Here is a 22,647-nt window from a genome sequence, read left to right as displayed (position 1 = left end):
ATCACGAGGGTTTTGCCTTTCTATCACTTACATGAAAACCCTAAGGCAAGATAGACGGGACTACACCTTGTCACGTGATATACTTTTGACCAATCAGTGATACGAATCTCACTTATGAGGTATATAACTCAAAATAGACCAGAGATTATCCAGATAAAAGCAGTCCTGAGTATTTCCAGGTAGTTGATTCAAAAGTATGGGTTTGCACACTGAAAGGCTATATGTCCGTATATTGGATTGGATTATTCCGCTAAAAAAAAGAAGAAGACTGGATTAACCTTATAGCCTTCTAGCCTCTGCACAGCATTAGGCATGTAAAATCATACAGTTCTGGTAACGACAAAGATGCAGTGGTGATCTTAGACTCTATTGCATATCTCGGGAAATCATTCGGCATTCTTACAACAACATTACGTAACCTATCTTTCATTAGGCTGAAATATATTTGCGCGTTACAGTGAACATTGCTGTTGTTGATCATGTTCATTGTCTTAAAGGTTTATTCAAAACGGATTTACTTCTTCCCCTGCCTCTGTCGTGAACAAGAAACAATGATAGCGGATAGCCAACATCCACTTCCGTTGATTTATTCTCCGCAAGGCAGAATCGACACCCTTATAAACGCCACCAACAAAACACACAACACTTTATAAAGGTTTTGCACGTCTATTGTCTATAAAACACGATTACTCCCTCCCCCCCCCAAAAAAAAAAAGAAACACGAAAACGGCATTAATGGAAAATTTTATCAATACAATGTAGACATAAAGTAGTGTTACTGTATACAGTACATTTCCCTAGGATGGGATTAGTAAGTAGGAAATATACTAATATACAATACACAGGATTTGAATTTTTTTCTGAGTTGTGGTACACTGTACGAAGCGAGTTAGTCAGAATGGGGAGTACTAGTAATCAATGTCGATGAAATCATCAAATTTATCATATCGACTAAACATCTATTAGACTCAAAGACCCCATCGTCATGTCACAGTCACAACGTATACCTTCATATAAATATCATATGTATAGATATAAATATATATATATATATATATGTGTATATGTGTGTGTGTGTGTGTGTGTGTGTGTGTAAATATGATACTATATTTTAATATTCGTATATAACTATTTGATATTAACATAACGTACCACACGTATATAACGTGCACCCTTACCACTCCAATGTACAATTTCGAAAAATGTATTTGTGATTGAAAGCCGAATAAATAATGATAATAATAATAATAATAATAATAATAATAATAATAATAATTGTTTAATCATGACTTTATTCAAGTTCAAGTAAGTGTGAGAATAACAAATATACAAAAGAACCAGGTCCACCGTTTCATTCAAAACGAATGGCAGGTTTAGACACGTACATGGGGATACAAAACAACAATATTAGAGTTTACATTATTGCAACCCATATCACACATAGAATATCAGATATTACCGGTGATCAATCAATAAAAACAATAAATACATAATACTATTTCTGTGTTACGATAACAGCAGTTATAGTTTCTAATGAATATAAAATAATTTGTGTCGCTACGAAGGTTTCGTCATCTGATTACTCTTTCCTCAGAATACACAATAATTATGAAGATTAACTTCATTCACGATTGAATTCTATTTGCGAAGCTTTCACATTCAATCTATGCGAGCTTCAAACGCCCAGCAGCAACGAAAAAAAAAGAGCCCACACCAACATAGCAAAACTTGGAATAGACATAAACGAATATCATCATGCTATACTGTCGCGGGATTGTAGTACCTTGCAAAAAATATACGTGACTGTGATGAAGTTTGTATGTTGCGCGAGTTAATGAGCCATGAGCAAGCGTGGTTCAGTCAGCTGGAGTGTAGGTGGGAAAAATCAAACTACCCAATCGTCACATTAGCTTCCACAGCACACCACAAGATTATTTTCAGGGTGTGTTACTATAAAAACTGTTCTCCAGCTGGCATGGCTTGAAGAAAAGGTTGTTGTATATTCAAAAGCACGTCAGCGTTAACCTGGTTTATCTGTTCCCATGATAGTTCGAGTTCTACGTAAGACAAAACAAAATTGTGATAATACAAGAGCACCATGAAACAAGTAATTAAACTGTCAATCATCACAGTTGAACGTAACAGAGTCCTCAGAGTATATTGTTAACGCTCAGTCATAGCGAAACTTCGGATCTTCGAGAAGTTTCTCCAGTTCCTTGTTGAATGGCTCGTGGAAGGCATTCAGGGCTTGTCGCGTGTCCTCCCGCGCCGTCTTTTGACTGATTTGGGTCCATCTCGTCCCAAGAACTTTGTGTTCCTCCGTTGCTGTCAGAGGTCCTGAGAACGGAAGCAAAATAACTGGCATTATGACGTGCACTCATTAATAGGTGATGGTAGACGCTGGATGTTTTGTACACTGGCACACTGAAGTGTGTAAACGATAGGTACAGCAGCGCAGTAGGGTTTCTTAATCCTTTCACTGCCAGGAACTTTGGACAGTATAGTCTAGAAACGTCTATCAAGGTTTTCTGTACCAATCGTCACTCAAAGCACGCAAAGGGTTAGCTAGGAATAGGAATACGTAATTCCTAAAAATGGTCGTATAGATTACAGAGCTATGGATGCTGTATAACGGCGTGTGTGTGGAATACCTTTGGCCTTCCAACCAATTCGCGACAATTGGATCAGTAAGATATCTGTGAAAAAAAAAAGATATTTGTTCTTCTTTAAGGTGGCGTCACGCTGTCCCGAAATTACCACAAGATGACAATACGAATAATATGGAATTCTCAATTTCATGTGCGAAGTTGGCAATGAAATCGGTCAAAAGCCGATCAACAGCCAAACAAGTAAGATGCCTAAAGAAGGTCCCACGATGGCACAGGAACCACACATGAGGGCAGGACGAAGAAGCAAATATTTAGCAAGAAGTTTACCCGAAGGAAACACGAAGGAAATACGACGGCTACACGAAGATATATGCCACCCCTCACGATCTTGCTGCTGGAGCCTGAGAAACTCCACTGGCCGTCATACGGTTGCTTAAGATGCCCTCACGAATTATGGCCCTACAATGTAGGTTTATACGATCAGAGCCGAATCATCATTTCCTTTATTGTGTGTCCATCATCGCTCAATACTAGGACAGTGGTGTGACGGTTGCATAAATATAATGAGATGTCTTTAGAACTTGAATCTTTGTTGAAATAACGTTTCAAAGGCACCTGCAATGTCACTGTCTGAATGGCTGCTTCTTCTTGGAAACTTGACACATTAAAAGTATATATATATATATATATATATATATATATATATATATATATTTCATCTCTCTTTCATACTGGCTACTTACGTATTCCCAGGAACTCCACGATTTGTCTAAACACGGCCACCTGGTCTTCATGCCAGTCCTCAAGACGCAGTACCAAGACTCCTTTCCGTGAGTAGGCGTTGAGCCAGTCTTTTAAATAAATATGATACAATCCCACGTTGAGACCTTGAAAAGTCGTATACGGCTGGTGTGGAGAAAAAAAAATGAAAATCGTGAAACCAACAACAAAAAGAACTTTCCAACGAACTTCCGGTTATGTATGTACGGAAGCACACACAACACTTTGCAGGTGTACAAGTAAGTGTCTTAAACGTGAAAATCTTGTGCAAGAATGCATAAACCCTTAAACTTCGATTCCAGGCTTGTTTAATGCTCCTCCTGATATTATTTTTCAGTTAAGGAGAAACAGAAGAAACGTTGCGCTGATGATTAGACAAAGATTAAGATGGAGGCTTACCCACCGAGCAAGCTATTCACATCGCATTATATCAAACGGAATGATGACCCGTGATTATGTTTGTGAAATGAGTGAATGCAGCAATACGAGTAGAACACATCAGTGAAGTTTGCAGAAGTACGGGCAATCCCTTCAAAAGTTATGAATTTTTATACGGTGCCTCCATTGCTGGATGAGAAGACAACATTACTTCGTGACGTCAATGCAGGACAAGAATGTCAAGAAAGTATAACAAGTTTGCAAAGAATTCAAGATATTTCCATTTTACTAAGGTTATTTGTTTTAAAGAGCACTTGAAATACCTCTTTCAGAAATGGTTACCCTTGTCCGATTTTCCTCAAACTTCAATAATGTACTCTACTAATATTGCTGCATTTATTCAATTCACACATAGTTGGGTATTATTTCTTTAAGCATGATCTAATTTAAGTCTATTATTTTGAATGTCTCACCCCCTTTTTTGTAAGATGAACAACGCACGACGAATCACGCTTTGTACATTACTTGTCCTGGGATTGATCAACTTCAAGTCAAGCCACACTGAGACATATTCGAATAAGAGTACAGCTGTAAATACCGAGAAGAGAAGGATGTAAATGATTCTGACCAGCGAGGATCGATTTCAGCGCTTGTAAAACCGCGGAAAGGGTCACCATAATAATTATGAGTCTCGAAAAGCCTTATCTCGGTCAAAGACCTCATTTTAAACACATAGAGTGATAAGAAAACGGGTATGAAAGGTGGATGCAGTAATCTTTACTCAGCCTAGCTATCCTACAGGTCTTAATAAAGACAAAAGAGGAATTGTTGTTATGAAGAGCGTCCGTCCACTTCTGCGCGTGAGGCCCATGTCGAAACTCTCGAACAATGAGAGAGTACAGACGGCATGGAAAGCGGCACATTGCTGTTGACGGAGCTAAATTGGCGCCCTTGCACGGGCGTATCTCTCTACACTCACGCCACAACCTATACTGTGAGCAGGGAGGTGAGACTCGCCCCCCTGCTGTGAGGGGGTATGGTTAAAACCCGCATGGATCGTTCCTGATTCGCATGATGTGTGTATGGAGGCCATCCATGCCCCTGACTGGCCCTTTAGTGAGTCGTACTTTAGGGACCTCCCCCACCCCCTTCTCTTTTCTTGTCTCCTTTCCTTCATCATCTCTTTAGAAAATAAGGATTGGAGAAAAATGAGGAATATTATCCTCCTCGATTCGGCAACGGAGCAGGAAGTGTGTAAACACTCGTGCGATGGTCGTCTAGGTGAGCAAAGAGCAATGGGGTCAATCCGAACTCCGGGCCCTGTATGCCTGGTGAACCTTTAGCGGATTCCCCTGTGAGCTTTGTAGCGATCGATCACGCAATATCGCTCCTGACCTGTATGATGCGCACGCTGCCCCAGTAAACAGAAAGAAATTCCGAATTCATAGATTCATCTCCCTCGTCGAAGGCATTAACCCTTCTTGCGTACAATTCCTTCCAATTCCCACTTTCAAAAAGAAAGAATAAGAAGATAAATGTAATTTACAAAATGACAAACTGTAATAGCTTATGCCATCTCATGCTTTGGCGGGGACATGATTTGCGATTGTATTCGAATCTGGTATCTATTTATAACTTACGAGTGATAAACAAGGGAAGAAATGTAGGGCTCGCACTTCGACCCAAAAAAACAGAACGTTTTGCTTTTGATATTGATCTTGCCGCAGTCGACGCCATGTGTGAGGTATAAAGACAGTCTATCTTCTGTAAGAGGAATTTTGTGTGTGTGTTGGTGTGTGTGTGTGTGTGTGTGTGTGTGTGTGTGTTGGTGTGTGCGTGTATGTGTGTGTGTGCGTTGTGTGTGTGTTCTATATGTTTTCTTTATGTCCTGTTACATGACTCAATTACTTGTAAAGTACCTTAACTAGAGGCTTATCGGATTCTTACAGTTGAATATTCCTTATTGTCGTGCCACATTCGTGACACGATAGAGTTACGTCTTCTTTTTTAACGTGATTGTTAACGTTGTATAACGCTGGAACTTAATTGTAGAGGCACCTCATGCGTATTTTATTGTCGTGTCAATTACTTGCTCCTGCATGATCGGAAAAGAAATGCTCTGATCAATCTTCAACGATGGCTTTAGGCGTTGCGTGATTCCATCGACAATGAAATTTTCTGGCCGGTGATTTTCTATCATGCAGTTTGTCAAATCTTCCTCATTAAGGAAATAATAAGATGTTGTTAGATGGGTTCAACGCTGAGAACCTTTGTGTGATTATTTTTTTCGTTTGTTTATTTGTTTGCTTGCTGATACTTTTCTGCATTTATTTCAAAATAAATTTTGACACTGATAATGTAATGAATCATGACAAAATGATCAGATCATAAACAAAGTTTAGGGAAAGTAGATATATTCGATCCATTCTTTTAGTAAAATAGATACAATAAATGTGATTATTGCAAATGGCGAGACGATCATAAGTCATTGTTTAAAGTGATAGTGGCACAAAAAAAGTATGGGTGCGGAGAACTCAGAAAACAAATGTCACTATAATGATTTGCCACTTTGTATAATTCCAAGGGAAACTGCACACGTTTTTGCTTGTTTGGTTTTTGTTTGTTTTTTTTGCTGTGGGTGCAAAGTGTGTTGGTGCAGTGTGCATATTGATGGAAATTTTGACTTTGCGGATTATAATGTTGCCGTCGTTAGGATGAGAGAGATTTTGTTTGGTACAAGAAAGAAAAAGAGAAAACCTAACATAGGCAATACGTACATAATAAATAAAATAGAGTGAAAACAAAAAGAATTTGCACCTGTGATCGAACAGTGTGAAAGACACGACATGACGAAGCCCAAATTGATCATAATGAGCAAAACCGGCAGTGTTTAACTACCAACTTTCCAGGTTTATGCGTAGCACACTTGATGTCTTGAATTATAGACGAACAGACTGGATGCTGGTTCCATGCATCTGCACATGAAAGGTATGTCATTTGTTTTTCCTATAATAGGTTGCGATTCATGAGTGCAATTAAAGAGATGATATGTTTTAAATATTGTAAATGTTATAGTATCTCTGTTGCTACGAAAGGGTCCAGTGTACAGATCGACAAAAAAGAAATCTACCAAGGCGTACAATACATATCAATATCATCTATCTATCTATCTATCTATCTATTTAAGCATCTATACATTTATACATTTATTTATCTACCTGTCTATATAATCCGTACATACATAGAAACGCGTGTGTGTATCAGATTATACATTTATGAGCCTATAGAAAGAGAGAGTGTGTGTGTGTGTGTGTGTGTGTGCGTGTTTGTGTGTGTTTGCGTGCGTGTACGTGTGTGTGTGTGTACATGTTCCTAAGACCTCTCTTCACGTTTGTTTGTTTCTTTCTTTCTTTGTGTCTTTGTGTCTTTCTTTCTTTCTTTCTTTCCATCTTCCACTTGACAAGATGGCTGGATAGTCCATATACAATGTATTCATTGCGTTCCTGATAGCTGGTCTGCCATTGGGCCCAGTTTTATGTATGCTTGGGTTGTATGACTCTTGCAAATGGGACGTCCATTATGTCCTAACCGAGGCACAGAGTATTTTGCCTCTGCTACAGGGGACGGCATGATAAGACACAGCATTACTTGGATTCGAACCCGCGCCCAAAACCAAACCATTCGATTGAACGGCAGACACGCGCTATACCGACTGAGCCACCTCGCCACCCTTTAATTGCGTGCGACTATAAACGTATGATTTCATTTGATGCCGATCTTATTAGTCTTATCTAGCTCATCTTTCTCCAAGAATTTACATACAGAACAGAAGAGAAAGACTACTGACACACGCCATCAACCCCATCTTGGAACGCCCCCGGGCTCACGAGTTCTCCGATCTCAAATGCACGTGTGAAGTGAAAGACAAACGTCTCTACTTCATGCCTTAAAGACTTTAAAAAGTGAGAGACGCTACACGATAAAAAAAAAAGAATCTTGAATCAGCTCACGTGATTGCTCGGCTGATCGGACGATTTAAGTCGATTAAATGCTGCTCTGCGATGAAGCTAACACTCCCTCGCATTAATTCTTGATTCACTGCGCTGAGGAAAAAAGAAACACGCAAATATACAGCATTCATTCATTGTCACTTCGGTGATTTTTGGGGACATGAAGGTGAAAGAGGTAAATCCAGGATTAAGTTTTAACGGTGGTGGGGTTGATGAAAAGAAGTGGTGCCGAATTAGTAGATGTTGTATCATGTAGGGGGTCTTAAAGGAAAAAGCAGTCAGAATAAGAACAATGTTCACGGGCCACTTGTATTTTTATCTCTTTTAGCATGCTTGTCGCAACGAATTCTTTCCACCTCCCTGGTCTAATAGAGGAATATCCTTGCCAGCAAACGGGAATTCTGAGCAAAATGTCATTCGATGCATATCAATCGAACCCTGCACTATTTCTTCGTTGTTCAAAAAAAAAATGCCCACAGACCAGCCGTAATTGAGGCTGATATAATACTGTAGCCTCCCCGCACAAGCACGCATGCACGCATGCACACATACACACACGCACACACACACACACACACACACGCACACACACACACACACACGCACACACACACACACACACGCACACACACACACACACACACACACACAACTACCACCATCACCATCGCGCACAAGATGGGTAAACAGAACGACAAAGAGACTGACAGATCAACAGACCATCGGTTTCAAATCTAAGAATGGTCTGAGGCAGTCAATTTATCAATGAATTCATCTATGTCTCTCACACACCAATATCCTCCTTTCCCTCCCGATTTAGAAGGCCTGATTTTTTTTTCTGCACATCTGTATCTGACTGGAACCCCTCCCCCCCCCCCCCCCCATGATACAATAACACTATGTAAGTATAACTTTTTGTATCACTAATCACAGCAATTCAGTCCCATATTCGCAACGCTGTATCTAATTCTTTAAAATTTGCGCCTCTTTCACCAATGCACAACGACTATCATATCATATCATATCATATCACGCAGTTGAAAAGAAAATGAAAACGGAGTCGTCCGGAGGATTGTTCGTCGAGAAATATAGACTAGATTAAGTGTTTGAGATTTAGACCGGGAAGGTGCCAAGAGACCCTTCCTGTTTAGGCCTACCAAGCATGTACGTCCATTTGGATACTTATATTGTTGCTAAAAAGCTGACACTGATGAAAGTAATTGTGGACCCAATCCCTCTGATGACACGAATGACAACACGATGACTGTATACTAAATCTAAAGTCAGGTCAATGTTTATGTCAGGTTAATGTGTGTATGTGGCATACATACACACACTATAGCTTCTGACCACACAATATTGTTGAGAATCAATGATTATGGCACCAGCACCGTACTAGGGCTTTCTGTAGCTCAAGGCCCGGTCACACTGCCCAAAAGTCGCGTAAACGCATGAATCACGTAAGAAATTCGAGCCTTACGCGATACATGCGCGATTTGCGCATTAATTCATGAGTTTGTCTGACGTAGAACCTTCGTAGTTGTCCGCCGATGTGCGCCGCTTTACGCGATTCCAGGTTTTGAGCAGCTCAAAACTCGGCTTCGCGTAAAAGTTTGCGTAGTTTGCGTAGTTCTTACGCGAACAATGCGCTAAATATTATGCGTGGAATATCAGTGATCGTTCGCGAAAATGTTGCCGCTATTGCGTTCATGCGCGAATCATGCGCAATTCATACGTAGTTCATTAGTTATAATGCGCAGATGATGTGTGGTTTTCCGTGGACCTCAGTCGTCTCGCACAACCACGAATTCGCCCTATTTGGGGCATTTGCGTGCCTATGCGCTGAAAGTGCGTGGTTTGTAAGTGATTTCTGCTTGATCTTTCTGTAGTTCTTGCGCATTTCATCGGTGATTTTCATCGCGTAAATCAGCGAAAATTCTCGACGGACAAGCACGCACAACCAAATTTCTTGCGTGATTTATGCGTTTACGCGACTTTTGGGCAGTGTGACCGGGCCTTCAGTCGGTAGAGCACCGGTCTATAGCAATCCGGAGGTCTCAGGTTCGAATCCCGATGGAAACCCATTTTCTTTGCTCAAAGTTTTCACTATGTATCATAGGTTTCTGGTCAGTTTTCCCTTTGTTTGTTTTCATTACAATCATTAGACGATACTCGATCCTCACCTATATATGTAACAATGAAGAAAGTGACTAAGCTTTGTTGTTACACAAAGTTCGACTCTTCAGAACATTCGTCGGTCAGCCAGAAAGGGAATGCGAACGGCCGAAAAACAGAAACAACTAGATTTTTGTGGTTGTCGTTATGTGGAGCTGGCAACAGCGTTCTTGGAGACATTATGAAAGCATCGTTGACGAGTTAAGTGGAAAATCGAGGCAGCGTGCACGGATTGCATGATATCTCCCCCTCAGTCCACACGATCAGCAGAGTGATTTGCCCGTAAGCGATGATTACGGGCAGTTAGCCACGAAGCCTACACTCGCCACGATCTCCGGTACAACGACCTTCAGCGAGAAGAACGAGGCAGGGAGAGCTGGGGTGGGGCGGGGTGGGGGCGGGGGCGAAAAGAAGAAGAGATGATTGAGCTCACGCGCTGTTGTGATGATCGGCGTGCCTTAATATTGCAATCAAGGGAACCGTCGCTCGTTTCGGATCAACAGGTGCTGCCATTTATGATTGTAATGGATCGCATCATGCCCTCGGATCTTTTCTTCTTTTTTTGTGGGAAAATAGGGCGCGATATGAGGAAAAGCTAGGTTTATAGAACAGCTGCATGTGTGTGTGTGTGTGTGTGTGTGTGTGTGAATGAAAGGGGAAAGACAGAGAACGAAAGAGTGAAAAACAAATTGGAATGAAGGACAGATAAAGAGAGTAAATTAACTACAAGAGAAGACAGAGTTAGAAGAGCACAGCCGCAGTGAAAACAAAGAGTGGCTTAATTTCACTAAGTCCCACAGCAATGTCTGACTAAAGGTGCATGGAAAATAAAAACGATGACTGTTTTTTTCTTTTCATGTCGCTGTATATAACCCACCATGGTTGCCTCTGGGCATTTCACATACACTAGCCGCTTCATCATGGGATCAAAACATCTCTTGCTTACTCGGTAAACTTTGTAATGCCCGCGAAAGAGAAAAAAAATAGTAAAAACGGGTTTAATGAGTGCAGACATGAGGAGTATGTATATCCTGGAGGTAAGACGATTCGTCTCACTCTCTGGTATAACTTTTCAGTTACTGAGCTTTACACTACATATAATCAGGGAGGTAAAATTTCGTCTCATCTCCCCGATATAATAGAGTAGTGCAAAATACTGGTAATTTTATGACAAAAAAAAACACCATCGGATTTTGTTCAAATTTCTCTGACAATTTTGCATGTTTTTTTCGAGGGGGGAGGGGTACACGTGTATTCGCTTGCGCGACAGAAACGCAAATGATCCAACTCTGATGTTAAGTGCTTCTTGTCGGATCCATTCATCAGTTATCAATGAAAACGATCCTACAAACCATCGGATTTTGTTTGAGTTTATTCTGCTAGTTTTCTTGCAATGTTGTTGTTTTTGTTATATGGTTGTTGGGCTTTTTTAAGGGGGTTGGGGAGGAGGGGATATATGTGTTTGCGCCACGGCGACAGAAACGCAAAGGATCCAAATGTGATGTAAAGTGCTTCATGTCGGGTCCGTTCAGCAGTCAGTTTCTTGTGATACACTACAGTACTTTCGTTCTCGTGCTGATTGACGCATCTTTTGCGCTGACGCGCCTGTCGCACACACGCGGATGCATTGTACATAGCTGCTTCGCTCTGCTCTTCATGAATAAGTGAACAAGAGCCAAGAGCTATGAATTGGATATTCAAATGTACTTTTGTGGAAATCTTTATGTCAATATATCGATTTAAATTGATTAAATTGATCAAGCCCCAACAAAAGAAATAAATTTTACTCACGCAACCGAATGAATATGCGCAGTATCTCTCGCTGTGTTGCAGGAGACAGGCGTTGAAGCACGCGATGGAGTCCATGACAAAGGCGTGTAGGCCGTCCTCGCCTTCCCACGGATGTGTGTAATAGTACCAGGAACGAGCTCTACCGAACAGGATAGGAAAAGGAGGGGTTTTGTGTGTGGGGGGGGGGGGGGGAGGGAGAAAACAAAATACTAGTATTCAATATCAAGTAGTTACAATAAAAAGCCCCATCGGCAATGAATGCATTTACATATGCATGTATATCTAATGGTGATTTCAAACCCTGAATTAACACAGGGGAAACATCATTTAAAACAAAACAGGTGACTTGTAGCTGAACAACATTTCATATATATATATATATATATATATACATATATATATATATATTCAGTGTAACACTACAAGCCAGAGATAGGTGTCATGCATGATTAGCACGAAACATTTACATTAACATCTAGATTGCGCGTTATTCAAACATTCATCAACCTGAAAGCGAAGAGCTATACCAGTACAGACAACATCATTGTCGATATAGCACGTTCACATGCTGCGTTAAGTTAAGTTGCTTACGAAGTGTCGCCATGGAAGGGTCTTCTGCACATGATAATTACACTATTTCTCGCTCTCGTCGCAGAAGAAATTGTTGGTAGATAATGCTAGCTTGGGTGTCGTCAACAGCAGTACATAAAACATATGCTTTAAAAGAAGAGAACATTGCATCAAGATTGCTGCAATCAAATTCATTTGAGATCATTTGAGAACAAGATCGTTTTGTTCATAAGGAAATACCAACGTCTAATTTTCCAAAACAATCAAAAAAGCTTTGAACATGTTTTGTATTGAAAATTAAAAATGATATTAAGAAAAAAAAGTACACTTTGTTTGACTCAGGAATACTGTATTTGGAGATGAAATGCTTTCTGGGAGTGGTAATTTGGTAGATATTGGACACCTGGAATTTGATAGAATATGGAAGTTTGAGAGAAAAATGAAATAATCGGGTGTCGTCCGGACGTTGTCGCGGTAACTTTTGTCAAATTCTACGCTATAAGGCCGCCTTAGGCCATTTACCCCGACATTACCGCGACTATATCCTGACAACGCATCTCTTGAGACTGAACACAGCGACACAGAAGCAAATTGAAAATGAAGAAGGTGAAACGGCTCTGTTTCAGAATGTACCTTTCCGTCGGATTTCTCAACATGACGATGATCTTAGCACTGGGCTGGATGGCGTGAAGCAGGTCGGCATTGGTGTACGGTGGACCCGGAGCTGCCGGCTCGGACACCGCCCAGTCGTTCCCAATGGCGTACGATGTGCTGACCGAACCGTCGCCTACATAAAGAGGAATGAAGTATGTACTAACGATGGGCACTACCATCAAAGTTTGCTCAAATGATACGATCAATTTTTTTTTTATGAATTCATTACACTATTATTGTTTGTTTGTTTTATACAATAGTCTGGCGATGAAGTGAACGTTTGATGTTTTGTCAAAATGAGTTCTCTTTTGCCAGACCTATCCGCATAATAATTTACAGTATAACAGTGTACCGTGAATGTTTGTTTGTTTGTTGTTGTTTCAGTGTTCCGATATGGGACGGACGTTTCAAAAATGAGCTAAAACACGTGCAAGCTTTTGACTACTCCTGAATATTTGTAATAGCAAATTGTATGTCGTTGTTCGTTTTTAGAACCCCTATGATGCATTTACCATGTTAGCCCTCATGTCGACCAACTTACACAATAAAAAGGAAAGTGTGTTGGTGCCTATTGATCTGTCCTTACATTTCCCCGCACCATCAGAGAAAGGGAAGATCTGCTGTTCCCTAAATAGCATGCTCTTAATGACGTCTTGACAAATTCAACCAGTCAACTTTTGAGCGATGTTGAAAATGATACTGTCAATTAACTTGGTGCTTTTCTTTCGTCTGGGCCATCAATATCAGAAACATATAAATGTCTTGGACCAGCGTTCGTGATCCCTCTGCTCTGAGGTTGTGCACGCAGATCGTCTGCAAACAAACACGACACTTCGCAAAATAATCTTGCCCTCATAGCCATTCCCGAGCAAAGCGATGCGGAGTGATAATGCAGTTATAGGGGCAAGGAGTTATTTGCCTTCCGCCGAATGTCTACATTCTTTCCAATATTGATGACAAACCCGGGATAGACATATGATGTCGAAATCACGCCGCCAATTAAAATAAAAAGGGAAAGCAACGCGAGACAAAAATGCGAGATTCCTCGACGTAAAACCAAAAACAAAAATGTCGTTCCCATGGTAACAAATCGTTGTCTCTCATCGATCCTAGCAATCTCTTCTGTCTGTCACGAGTCACGATGGGGCAAAACACACACACACAAAAATAAACAAAACTTCCGTCAAAAGATAGCTTGATTAGCAGAACCCAACTGCTACAATATTTCTCACCCTCATCTATTCCATTCCGCCCACCCCCCCCCCCCTCTTTCTCTCTCCTTTGCTAGGAATGAGATCTAAGGAACAAAGTATGCCCTCAGGGTAAGCCGTGACAAGTACATTGTGCTGGACGTGTAACAGACTTTTCTGGGAGGAGGGGTGGCTATCTACGATGCATTTTGTTTGTCCAGCGAATAATGAAACCCTAGATGAAGAATGTCACAAGTTACAATGGACTTATTTCTCCCGAGGTACAGTGATGTAGTTCGTTGCTGTACCAACCCTTGGGAAGGCACATGGCATGACGAAAGAATTGCTTTCTACAAGCTTTCATTACCAACGAAAATATTCTTTGCTTGTGCAAGTCAGAATTGAAATAATGCAACAGTGACAGGAGTAATACTGCAATGATTTCAAACGCCAAGCCGAAATTGGAGTGTAAATAAGAGGATTGTTGTGTAATGGTCTCTGACTTGCAATATATTCTGTTTTGGGTTTTTGTCGTTGGTTCTGTTACTTTTCTTTTTACACGACTCCCAGATCGTGTGCTGCCTCAGCTACTTTCCTTCTTCATGCTTCTTAGTTTCATGTGTTTCAATAATGTCCATTCCACAAAAGTGCTGGTCTATTATCTGAAACGATTTATCACTAGTCATACGATATCCTCCATGTGTTGACTCCACATCTCCCACCCCCTCTCTCTCTTTTATGTGAAAACCTATATATAAGAAAGACCCACGTCCATATAGAGAGAATTTTGTGAAAGTTAAAACATGAATAGATAACGACCTAATATTTTATTTTGTTTCGGTTATGCCAATGTTACGTATATTCAAAGAAATTGATATGCAAAACAGTCCTTTTTATGGTTATCTACATTGTATATCTGCGCTACTTTGCGAGGGGTTTCCAAATATGACATCCAAATTTGGACCACGAGAAATCTTTGGCTAACGTTGCAAGACTAGTAAGACCAAAATTCCTATTGACATAAAACTTGGTAATCGATGAGAAGAAAGAGAGAGAGGGGAGGGGTGGGAAAATTTCGTAGCCAATTTCTTGTGACTTGTGATTGTCCTCTCGAAATGCCGAGGTGGTGTCAAGTCAGGAACGACACACGTCTTGACTATTCTGTGCGCGGGGATGAAATCGGTTGACCGTCCGACCCTCTTGACGAGTGGCCGTTTTGACGGGACGTACTTCACCGATGATTCTCCGCTTGGAAAGCTGCCATCGAAACGCGAGAATTTCGTTAAGACTGTAGTAACGATCACTGCGAAGCTTCATTTGAACGCCGCAGGCAGGCTATGAACGTTAAGCGCTGCTCACACAGAGAGTTACCGTGAGAGCCTGATACTTAGTACAGTATCCCGACAAAGTCTTTCTTCTTTCTTTTTTTCCTCTCTCTCTCTCCCTTAGAAAACCGATTCACTTACTTCCGGTTTCCTCTACATCAGCTGTTGATGTGAATTAAGTCTCAGTACGGTGGAAAGGCATACATGGCTATTGTACACTGTATATGTCAATATCAACAGCTACTAGCACTATCTGTCCTGACGATTTAGCGACTATAGTTGCATACGCTCTCCTACTTACATGCTCTCTGCATAATTCCACCGCGATCATACAAAACCTGTTTCACTCAGGCGCACAAATTGAAATTCCAGGGGAAAAAAATCAGGTTGAACAAAGTAAAGAACTGCCCCCCCCCCCCCCATTTTCCAGTAGTATTGATTGAGTTCTTGGTTATTTGCCTCCATGTGAATGCAGTCGCCAACTTTGTTACAAAATAATGTTTGCCGCGCCGTTCCCACGTCACTTGTGGTCTTTCTCCATCAGTTTTTTCGGGGTTTTTTCCCATTTCTCGCTGTTGAAGTGAAAATAGCGCTTTCATAGACAGTAGTGAGATAGAAATCTGAGGAAGGAGGTGTAATAAAACAACAACAAAACAAATCAAAACCTAAAGTTACTAGGCGGGAATGATACAACATGGAGATGTCTTCTCTGTTCAGCCGTGAGGAATACGAAACACAGAGGGCGCCTTCTTTCTTCGACGTCACAGAATCTATCCCCTCCACTCGTCTCTAGAGATCACTGACCCCCCTCTAATGTGTGGTGACTTCAGTAATGTGGCAGCTCACGCGCATGTAGCTCGAAGACTTTGGTTGAGAGAGGCAATTATTGATATTAATTCTCCTCGTGGCTCAACAGTTCGGGGTGCTGTTGAACTCCCCGGTGATCCGTTAATTGAACACATCCAAATTTACGACAATGCACTCCTTTACCCCCGATTAATCTGTGACGCGCGACTGATTTTTGAAATTGAGCGCCAGGAATGTGCGTACACATGGGTCACATAAATTCCATGTGGGATTTCCATATGTGGGATCTCATAACAAAATCTAAGATATTCCTCCAAACTGATTATTGCGCATACTGGCTTTTGTGGATTAATTACATGAAGTCATCGAGAGGGGTGATCAAATCATCAACATCGGCGGCATTGGCGTCTAACAATTATAACATTTACAGAAAGTTATCGTATTCATTCACTGAGAACTGGCAGAACCGGAGCAGGGCAAAAAGGTTATATAGGGCTGAAGAGCTAGATTTGAGCAAATATTGTGTCCTTAACAGTAACAAAGTTAACAAACTTACCAGTTAAAGGCAAGGCAAATGTGAATATGCGATGGTGATTGATTACAGTTGCGCAACAAGCTACGCCATTCTATCTTTAAGAATGATTAAAAATTGACTTCAAATAATTTGAATTTGAAAAGCAAAAACATGAGTGAGCACATATTCACTTCTAACAGCTAAATCATAGATAGCTTCGTATACTATAGTAGTCCGAACTTCGGTAAGCATGTTATCTTCTGAAGATATGGAGCAATAATAAATGAAATTTACAAAGATGGGCGGACAGAAAGAGCGCTCACCAAATATTTTCGGATAAATCTTGTCCCCATTCGACGTGACCTCGGCGGCGGTGTCTTTGATGAATGGCACAGCGAATTTCTTGAACCAGTTTAGATACCAATCGATCGAGCTGTCATCTCCGCTGCCAGTCATCTCTCGCACTTGGAGCACTGCGTGAGAAGGGGATAACCATGATGAGTGAGCTAATGATAATGATGATATTCATGGCGATGATTACTAGTATATTCAGATTGATAGCAGTTAGTGATGACAATGACAATGATGGTGATGGCTATAGCCCCTTTTGTATTCATATTGATAGACAGTAACAACGATAATTATGGTGATGATGACGATTACACAGTTAGTGATGAGAGCAATAATCATGATTATGATGACGATGATTTTATTCATTTTGATAACAGCTACTGATGACAACAATGATTATGATGATGATTACGATGAAAATGTATTCATTTTGAAAGCAGTCAGTAATGACAACGATAATTACGATGATGACGATTATTGTATTCATATTGATACCAGTTTGTGATGACAATGATAATGATTATGATGGCAATATATGCTTTCATGTTAGTACGTTTTGGTGATTACAATGATAATGATGATGGCAATAATTGTATTCATAGGTCCTACTGATAACAATTAGTGGTGGCAATGATAATAGTGATAATGGCGATGTTTCTATTCATATTGATAACAGTTGGTGATTACAGAACAGTTACGATGATCACGGTGATATTTCTATTAACATTGATAACAGGCGGTGATTACAATGATGATAATGATAATCATAATGACGATAATAGTAGTCACACTGATGACAGTTTGAGATGGCATGATGATAATAGTGATGATGGAGATGCTTGTATTCATTTTGAGAACAGTTGACGATGACAATGAAAAATTAAATCATTACTTTCAATATCAGTGATGATAATAGCAACAAATCGGTGTTCTAATGAAGAGAGTGATGGTAATGAGAACAAAAATGTTACGATGTCACTAAAAAGAATATGCAAAACAATCATGATGAAATAATTCTCATTTTCACCAAACTACTTCATACCAAATATTTCAATACGCGCAAAATGGTATTGAATATAAACGTAACATACTGTGATGTACCAATATTGGGGTGTTGTTCGTTATTCCGAATGTTCGTTATTCCGAAGGTTCGTAAATCCGACAATAAAATAGGGTCGCTATTCCGAAGGCTCGTTTATGCGAAAATGAAATAGGGTTCGTTATTCCGAAGGTTCGTTAATCCGAAAATGAAACAGGGTTCGTTATTCCGAAGGTTCGTTGATCCGAAATGATATAGGGTCCGTAACGAGCCTTCGGAATAAAGAGCTTTCTTTCATTTTCGGATTAACGAGCCTTCGGAATAACGAACCTTATTTCATTTTCGGATTAATGAACCTTCGGAATAACAAACCCCATCACATTTTCGGATTAACGAACCTTCGGATTAACGAGCTGTAACCCCAATATTGCACTCATGTGATGATGGTTAAAGGAAGATGATGTTGTCAATCATGATAATTATTATCATTACCATTATCAATATTATTGCGGAAATGGCAATAATGATGAAAACGCAAAAGTTTGCCAATAAAGCATACTGTCTACTAGCTTTTGCATAATATAGAAACCACGAAGATCATCTATTCATGTTACATAACAAACAAAACAAAACAATTACGTGATTAAAAAGCGCATATAACTTTCTAAAGTACTGTTCGTAAGGTAATCCAACTTTAGAGAGCTACTTTTTTTCATAATTGTCAGCTTTGGAGAGCGCAATGATGGTTGTGAGGAAAGGGGAACTCTCTTTATATTGATACCTCATTATGTTTACAAATGTCATGCATGACTGAGCACATGAACTTTAGAGACAACAATCATTACAAATTGCACTTTTTCCGAGTTTGCGTGTTATCATGAAGGAACAACGCATGTCTCACTACATGGATGAGATTTGCCCATGAAAGTGGCCAAATAGGCCAGCCTGTACGAATGCAGGTTTGTGTTTAAGGTTTATCCTAACATTATGGTTCATAACCTCTAACATGGCCACCTGTCCGATAACTTCGTCACTCCAACAGAGGCGAGCCAACAGTCCATTTTTGTTCTGTTCATATTCAACACATAGCTCGCATCGACCAACCATGTCTTGAATATGAAAAGAGAAAGATAGATAATGGTTTAGCCTTTATGGGAAGGACCAAGTTATTGACAACATGGACAAGGTTAGAAGAAACACGAACCTGCAGTCGTGCAGACTAGCCTGATGATTTGACCACTTTCATTGACAGATCTCATCCATGCAGTGAGACATGCATTATTGTGAAGGAACAATTTTGTTCCTTCACAATAACACGCAAACTTGGAAAAAGTGCAATTTGTCATTATTGTCTTTAAAGTTCATGTGCTCAGTCATGCATGACATTTGTCAACATAATGAGGTATCAAAGGAAAGAAGCAGAATTCCCCTTTCTTTACAAGCATCATTGCGCTCTCCATATTTGACAATTACGAAAATAATAGCCCTCCAAAGTTGGATTGCCTTTTTTTTGATACGCTCTGTATTTCACAGGGGGCAAGGACTCTCGCGAGTATATTTCACGAAGTGCTCTTTAGAAGAGGCCTCATGAGTGCTGATGGGAGAATTGTGGGACTTCATTTCAGAGGCGAGGTCATGTGATTTGTGACGTCATTTAGAAGCCACGCATATAAGACGAGGAACTGGCGTTCTCATTTGGATCATTTTCATTATACTTTTCTAAGCATCTTGCTGAAAACTTGTCCGAATTCTCCTCTTTCATAATGTTATCAAAGTCACTTTGTTTGCTCCCGCTTTATTTGAAAGTTGAAGAAAATAAGAAAAAAAAATGAGGGCGGACAAAAAGGAATGCCAATATGTATATCAGGCATATTGACATTATATGTATTCTTTTTTGTTTGATCTTATCCAGACTTTACTTTCTAAGGCGGGAACAGTTATAAAGCTTTGGTTGTTTATTTGACACTGTTTTCAATTCAGTTCGAAAAAACACGTAATTCTTTTCAGTGCCTTTTTTCTCTAAGAGGCAAAGGTTTATTTGAGTCGTGTACGATATTGACTTGTTTTCGACAAATTCATAAAATAGTTGCGCAAACACACTTATGTCAGATTGTTATAGACGTTGATCTGCATTCGGTTTATTCACTTTCTTCTGTTTATTATTAGTTTGTTCGCTGTGAGGCTTCTGACTGTTAAGCCGTAGGCACTGCTCTCCGCGGACGATGTCTAAACACTTCGCGTTGACAATTTAAGGAGGCGTGTGATTACACGTAATTGCTTTGAAACAACATCCAAACAGGGAGCTGAGAGTGTTGTCCAAACGTAACATTTTATTATCTGTCAAAGCAAGTCGCCTGAAAGCTGCTGTCAGATCCGTTCGTCAATGCCGGGCATCATGTCGGAACGTTCTATATTTCACCAGGGTCCCCATGCATGCAACAACTTTAATCATTCCAGCACGATGTGAACACGAGCGGGCACGCGTGACGGGGTCTGATTAATCGACGGAGCAACTGAGCTCACTTTGACCCAGATTTTGGGTTATGACATGTCGGGTTATTTGAACATCTCTCGACTGACTTTAAACCTGACTTATACAGCTATGACCGGGATATTTGTCCCTGCATGGTACAATTGTCATGATCAAATGGTATAAAAACGTGGAAGGGGATATTTCAGTCCCATACTTAACGCCCCCAAGGACTAAAAAAAAAAAGAGCATTTCAAAATAATACTCCTAAGCACTTCAGCGTGCAAAGAGAATAGGGACTATCCTCCTGAAATCACGTTACTGTCAACTGACCTAAGGAAGGCTATACTTCTCGTCAACAAAATAATTTTCCAGGTGTCTACACTTGCTTTCAAACCGATTAAATATTCCTATTGTTTTATGATCGACTTTATTCAAATCTCATCAAACCGTTGCGTTCCATTTCACGTTCTGATAAGCATGGCTTTTTTTCTAAGGGTCATGGGGTTGGGGTAAACTTCTGTCAACACGCACCTTCTGCGCCATGTGAGGCAAGCCCCGTCCATCCGGTCCGTCTCGGGCCCCACCATTGCGGCTCCTTCGGGACGCGAATCACATCCGGGTGAGAGTTAAGCTTGTTCCACAGGTCAGTGGTGCCACACTTGAACATCCCGATGAGGTAGAAGTACGGCAGACAGGCCAGTTCACCGTCTTCGCCCAGCCAGCACGGGTTGCGGTATTCGGGCAAGAACGTCCGCGGAACCTTCTTCCAAATCTTGGCAAAGGAAAAATATGACTTATCATTACTATTATTATCATTATTATTGTTGTTGTTGTTGTAATCATTGTTATTTTTCACTATTATTATTATCATTATGATTATGATTGTTATCATTATCATCATCATCACCATCACCATCATCATCATCATCATCATCATCATCATGTTTCATCTTTGGTCGTATAAGTATGCTAGAAATCTGTGCAGGGTGGCGAAACGTCTCCTATACATTATTGTATTTGGGAATAAGGGCGTCTTTCATTTTGATCTTCAATGTTGGTGCGAATCTTTATAACATTCTTCCAAAAGCTGGAAATGTAATATCATATTTGTCATAATAGCTGGAAGGAGCACTATAATACGTGGCTCTGCCGTTTCTTGTGTGCGCATCCAATCCTTCACGTTTTCCTCGAAAGCAAACACAAACATAACACACTCAGACATTCATAAAATGATTATGTGCATGCAAGTGATATAATGATATATGAATGTCTGCGTATCACAGACACACCAACACACACACACACACACACACACACACACACACACACACACACACAGAGAGAGAGAGAGAGAGTAGACACCGTATCATCAAGTACGTATTAATTGGGTGGAGAGGCAAGAGGAGAAATGCAGAGAGACGCAGAGAGTTAAAAAATAGATCGTGGAGAGAGGTTCTTGCTCTCCCATTAAAGCCATAGTACGTTGTATTCCTCTACTCCAATCTCGGTTGGAAACTGATGCAACACCTTACTCATGTGGTTAGGCCATGGTAAACTCCACATTTGCTTACTCTGGTTTATAGACATACCTTAATTGCCTCTTCTCTCAGTTGCTTGTTCGTGATCGCGCTGGAATTCGCGGGAAGATCTTGGAAAGTTTCTTGGTCGATGACCCCGTCCTCCGTCCTTCCTTCTACAAATCCCGCCTTCGAGACGTTTCCATGGGATGCGAATCTCACGGTCTGGATGATAGGGTGTATGCCCACGTGGTTATTGGCTTGGGGCATCTTGTTTCGGGGTTCGAGGTCCGAGGTTTCATCAGGACGGCGAAGGAGGATGACATAGTACACGTAGCAGATGACGGCCGCTGCCAGGGGCATCAGAAGACACTGACAAGATCGTCTTCGCTATATCCCAGTAATAAAAATAAGGAATCATCCAATGCACATTCAGAATGAAGGGGGGGGGGGGGGGAGCAGGG

General features: G+C 40.6%; 1 protein-coding gene across 1 annotated transcript; it reads right to left on the bottom strand.

Moving 5' to 3' along the window:
• Positions 1 to 2,170: 2,170 nt before the first annotated feature.
• On the bottom strand, positions 2,171 to 22,546 carry LOC139727754 (carbohydrate sulfotransferase 15-like). The gene is made up of 7 exons (XM_071638735.1): positions 22,256 to 22,546; positions 21,198 to 21,438; positions 17,127 to 17,276; positions 12,947 to 13,100; positions 11,744 to 11,882; positions 3,353 to 3,515; positions 2,171 to 2,337 (listed from the first exon to the last, which is right to left on the bottom strand). The coding sequence occupies exons 1-7, from the start codon at positions 22,544 to 22,546 to the stop codon at positions 2,171 to 2,173; spliced, it is 1,305 nt and encodes a 434-aa protein (XP_071494836.1).
• Between the last annotated feature and the right edge of the window lie 101 nt (positions 22,547 to 22,647).

This window comes from Diadema antillarum, unplaced genomic scaffold (genome assembly GCF_040938485.1).
Source record: "Diadema antillarum isolate AM-2024a unplaced genomic scaffold, OU_Dant_1.0 scf00000018, whole genome shotgun sequence".
NCBI classification, from domain to species: Eukaryota; Metazoa; Echinodermata; class Echinoidea; order Diadematoida; family Diadematidae; genus Diadema; species Diadema antillarum.
The sequence above is the reverse complement of the archived record's forward strand: the minus strand, read 5'-3'. Positions and strand labels throughout refer to the sequence as shown.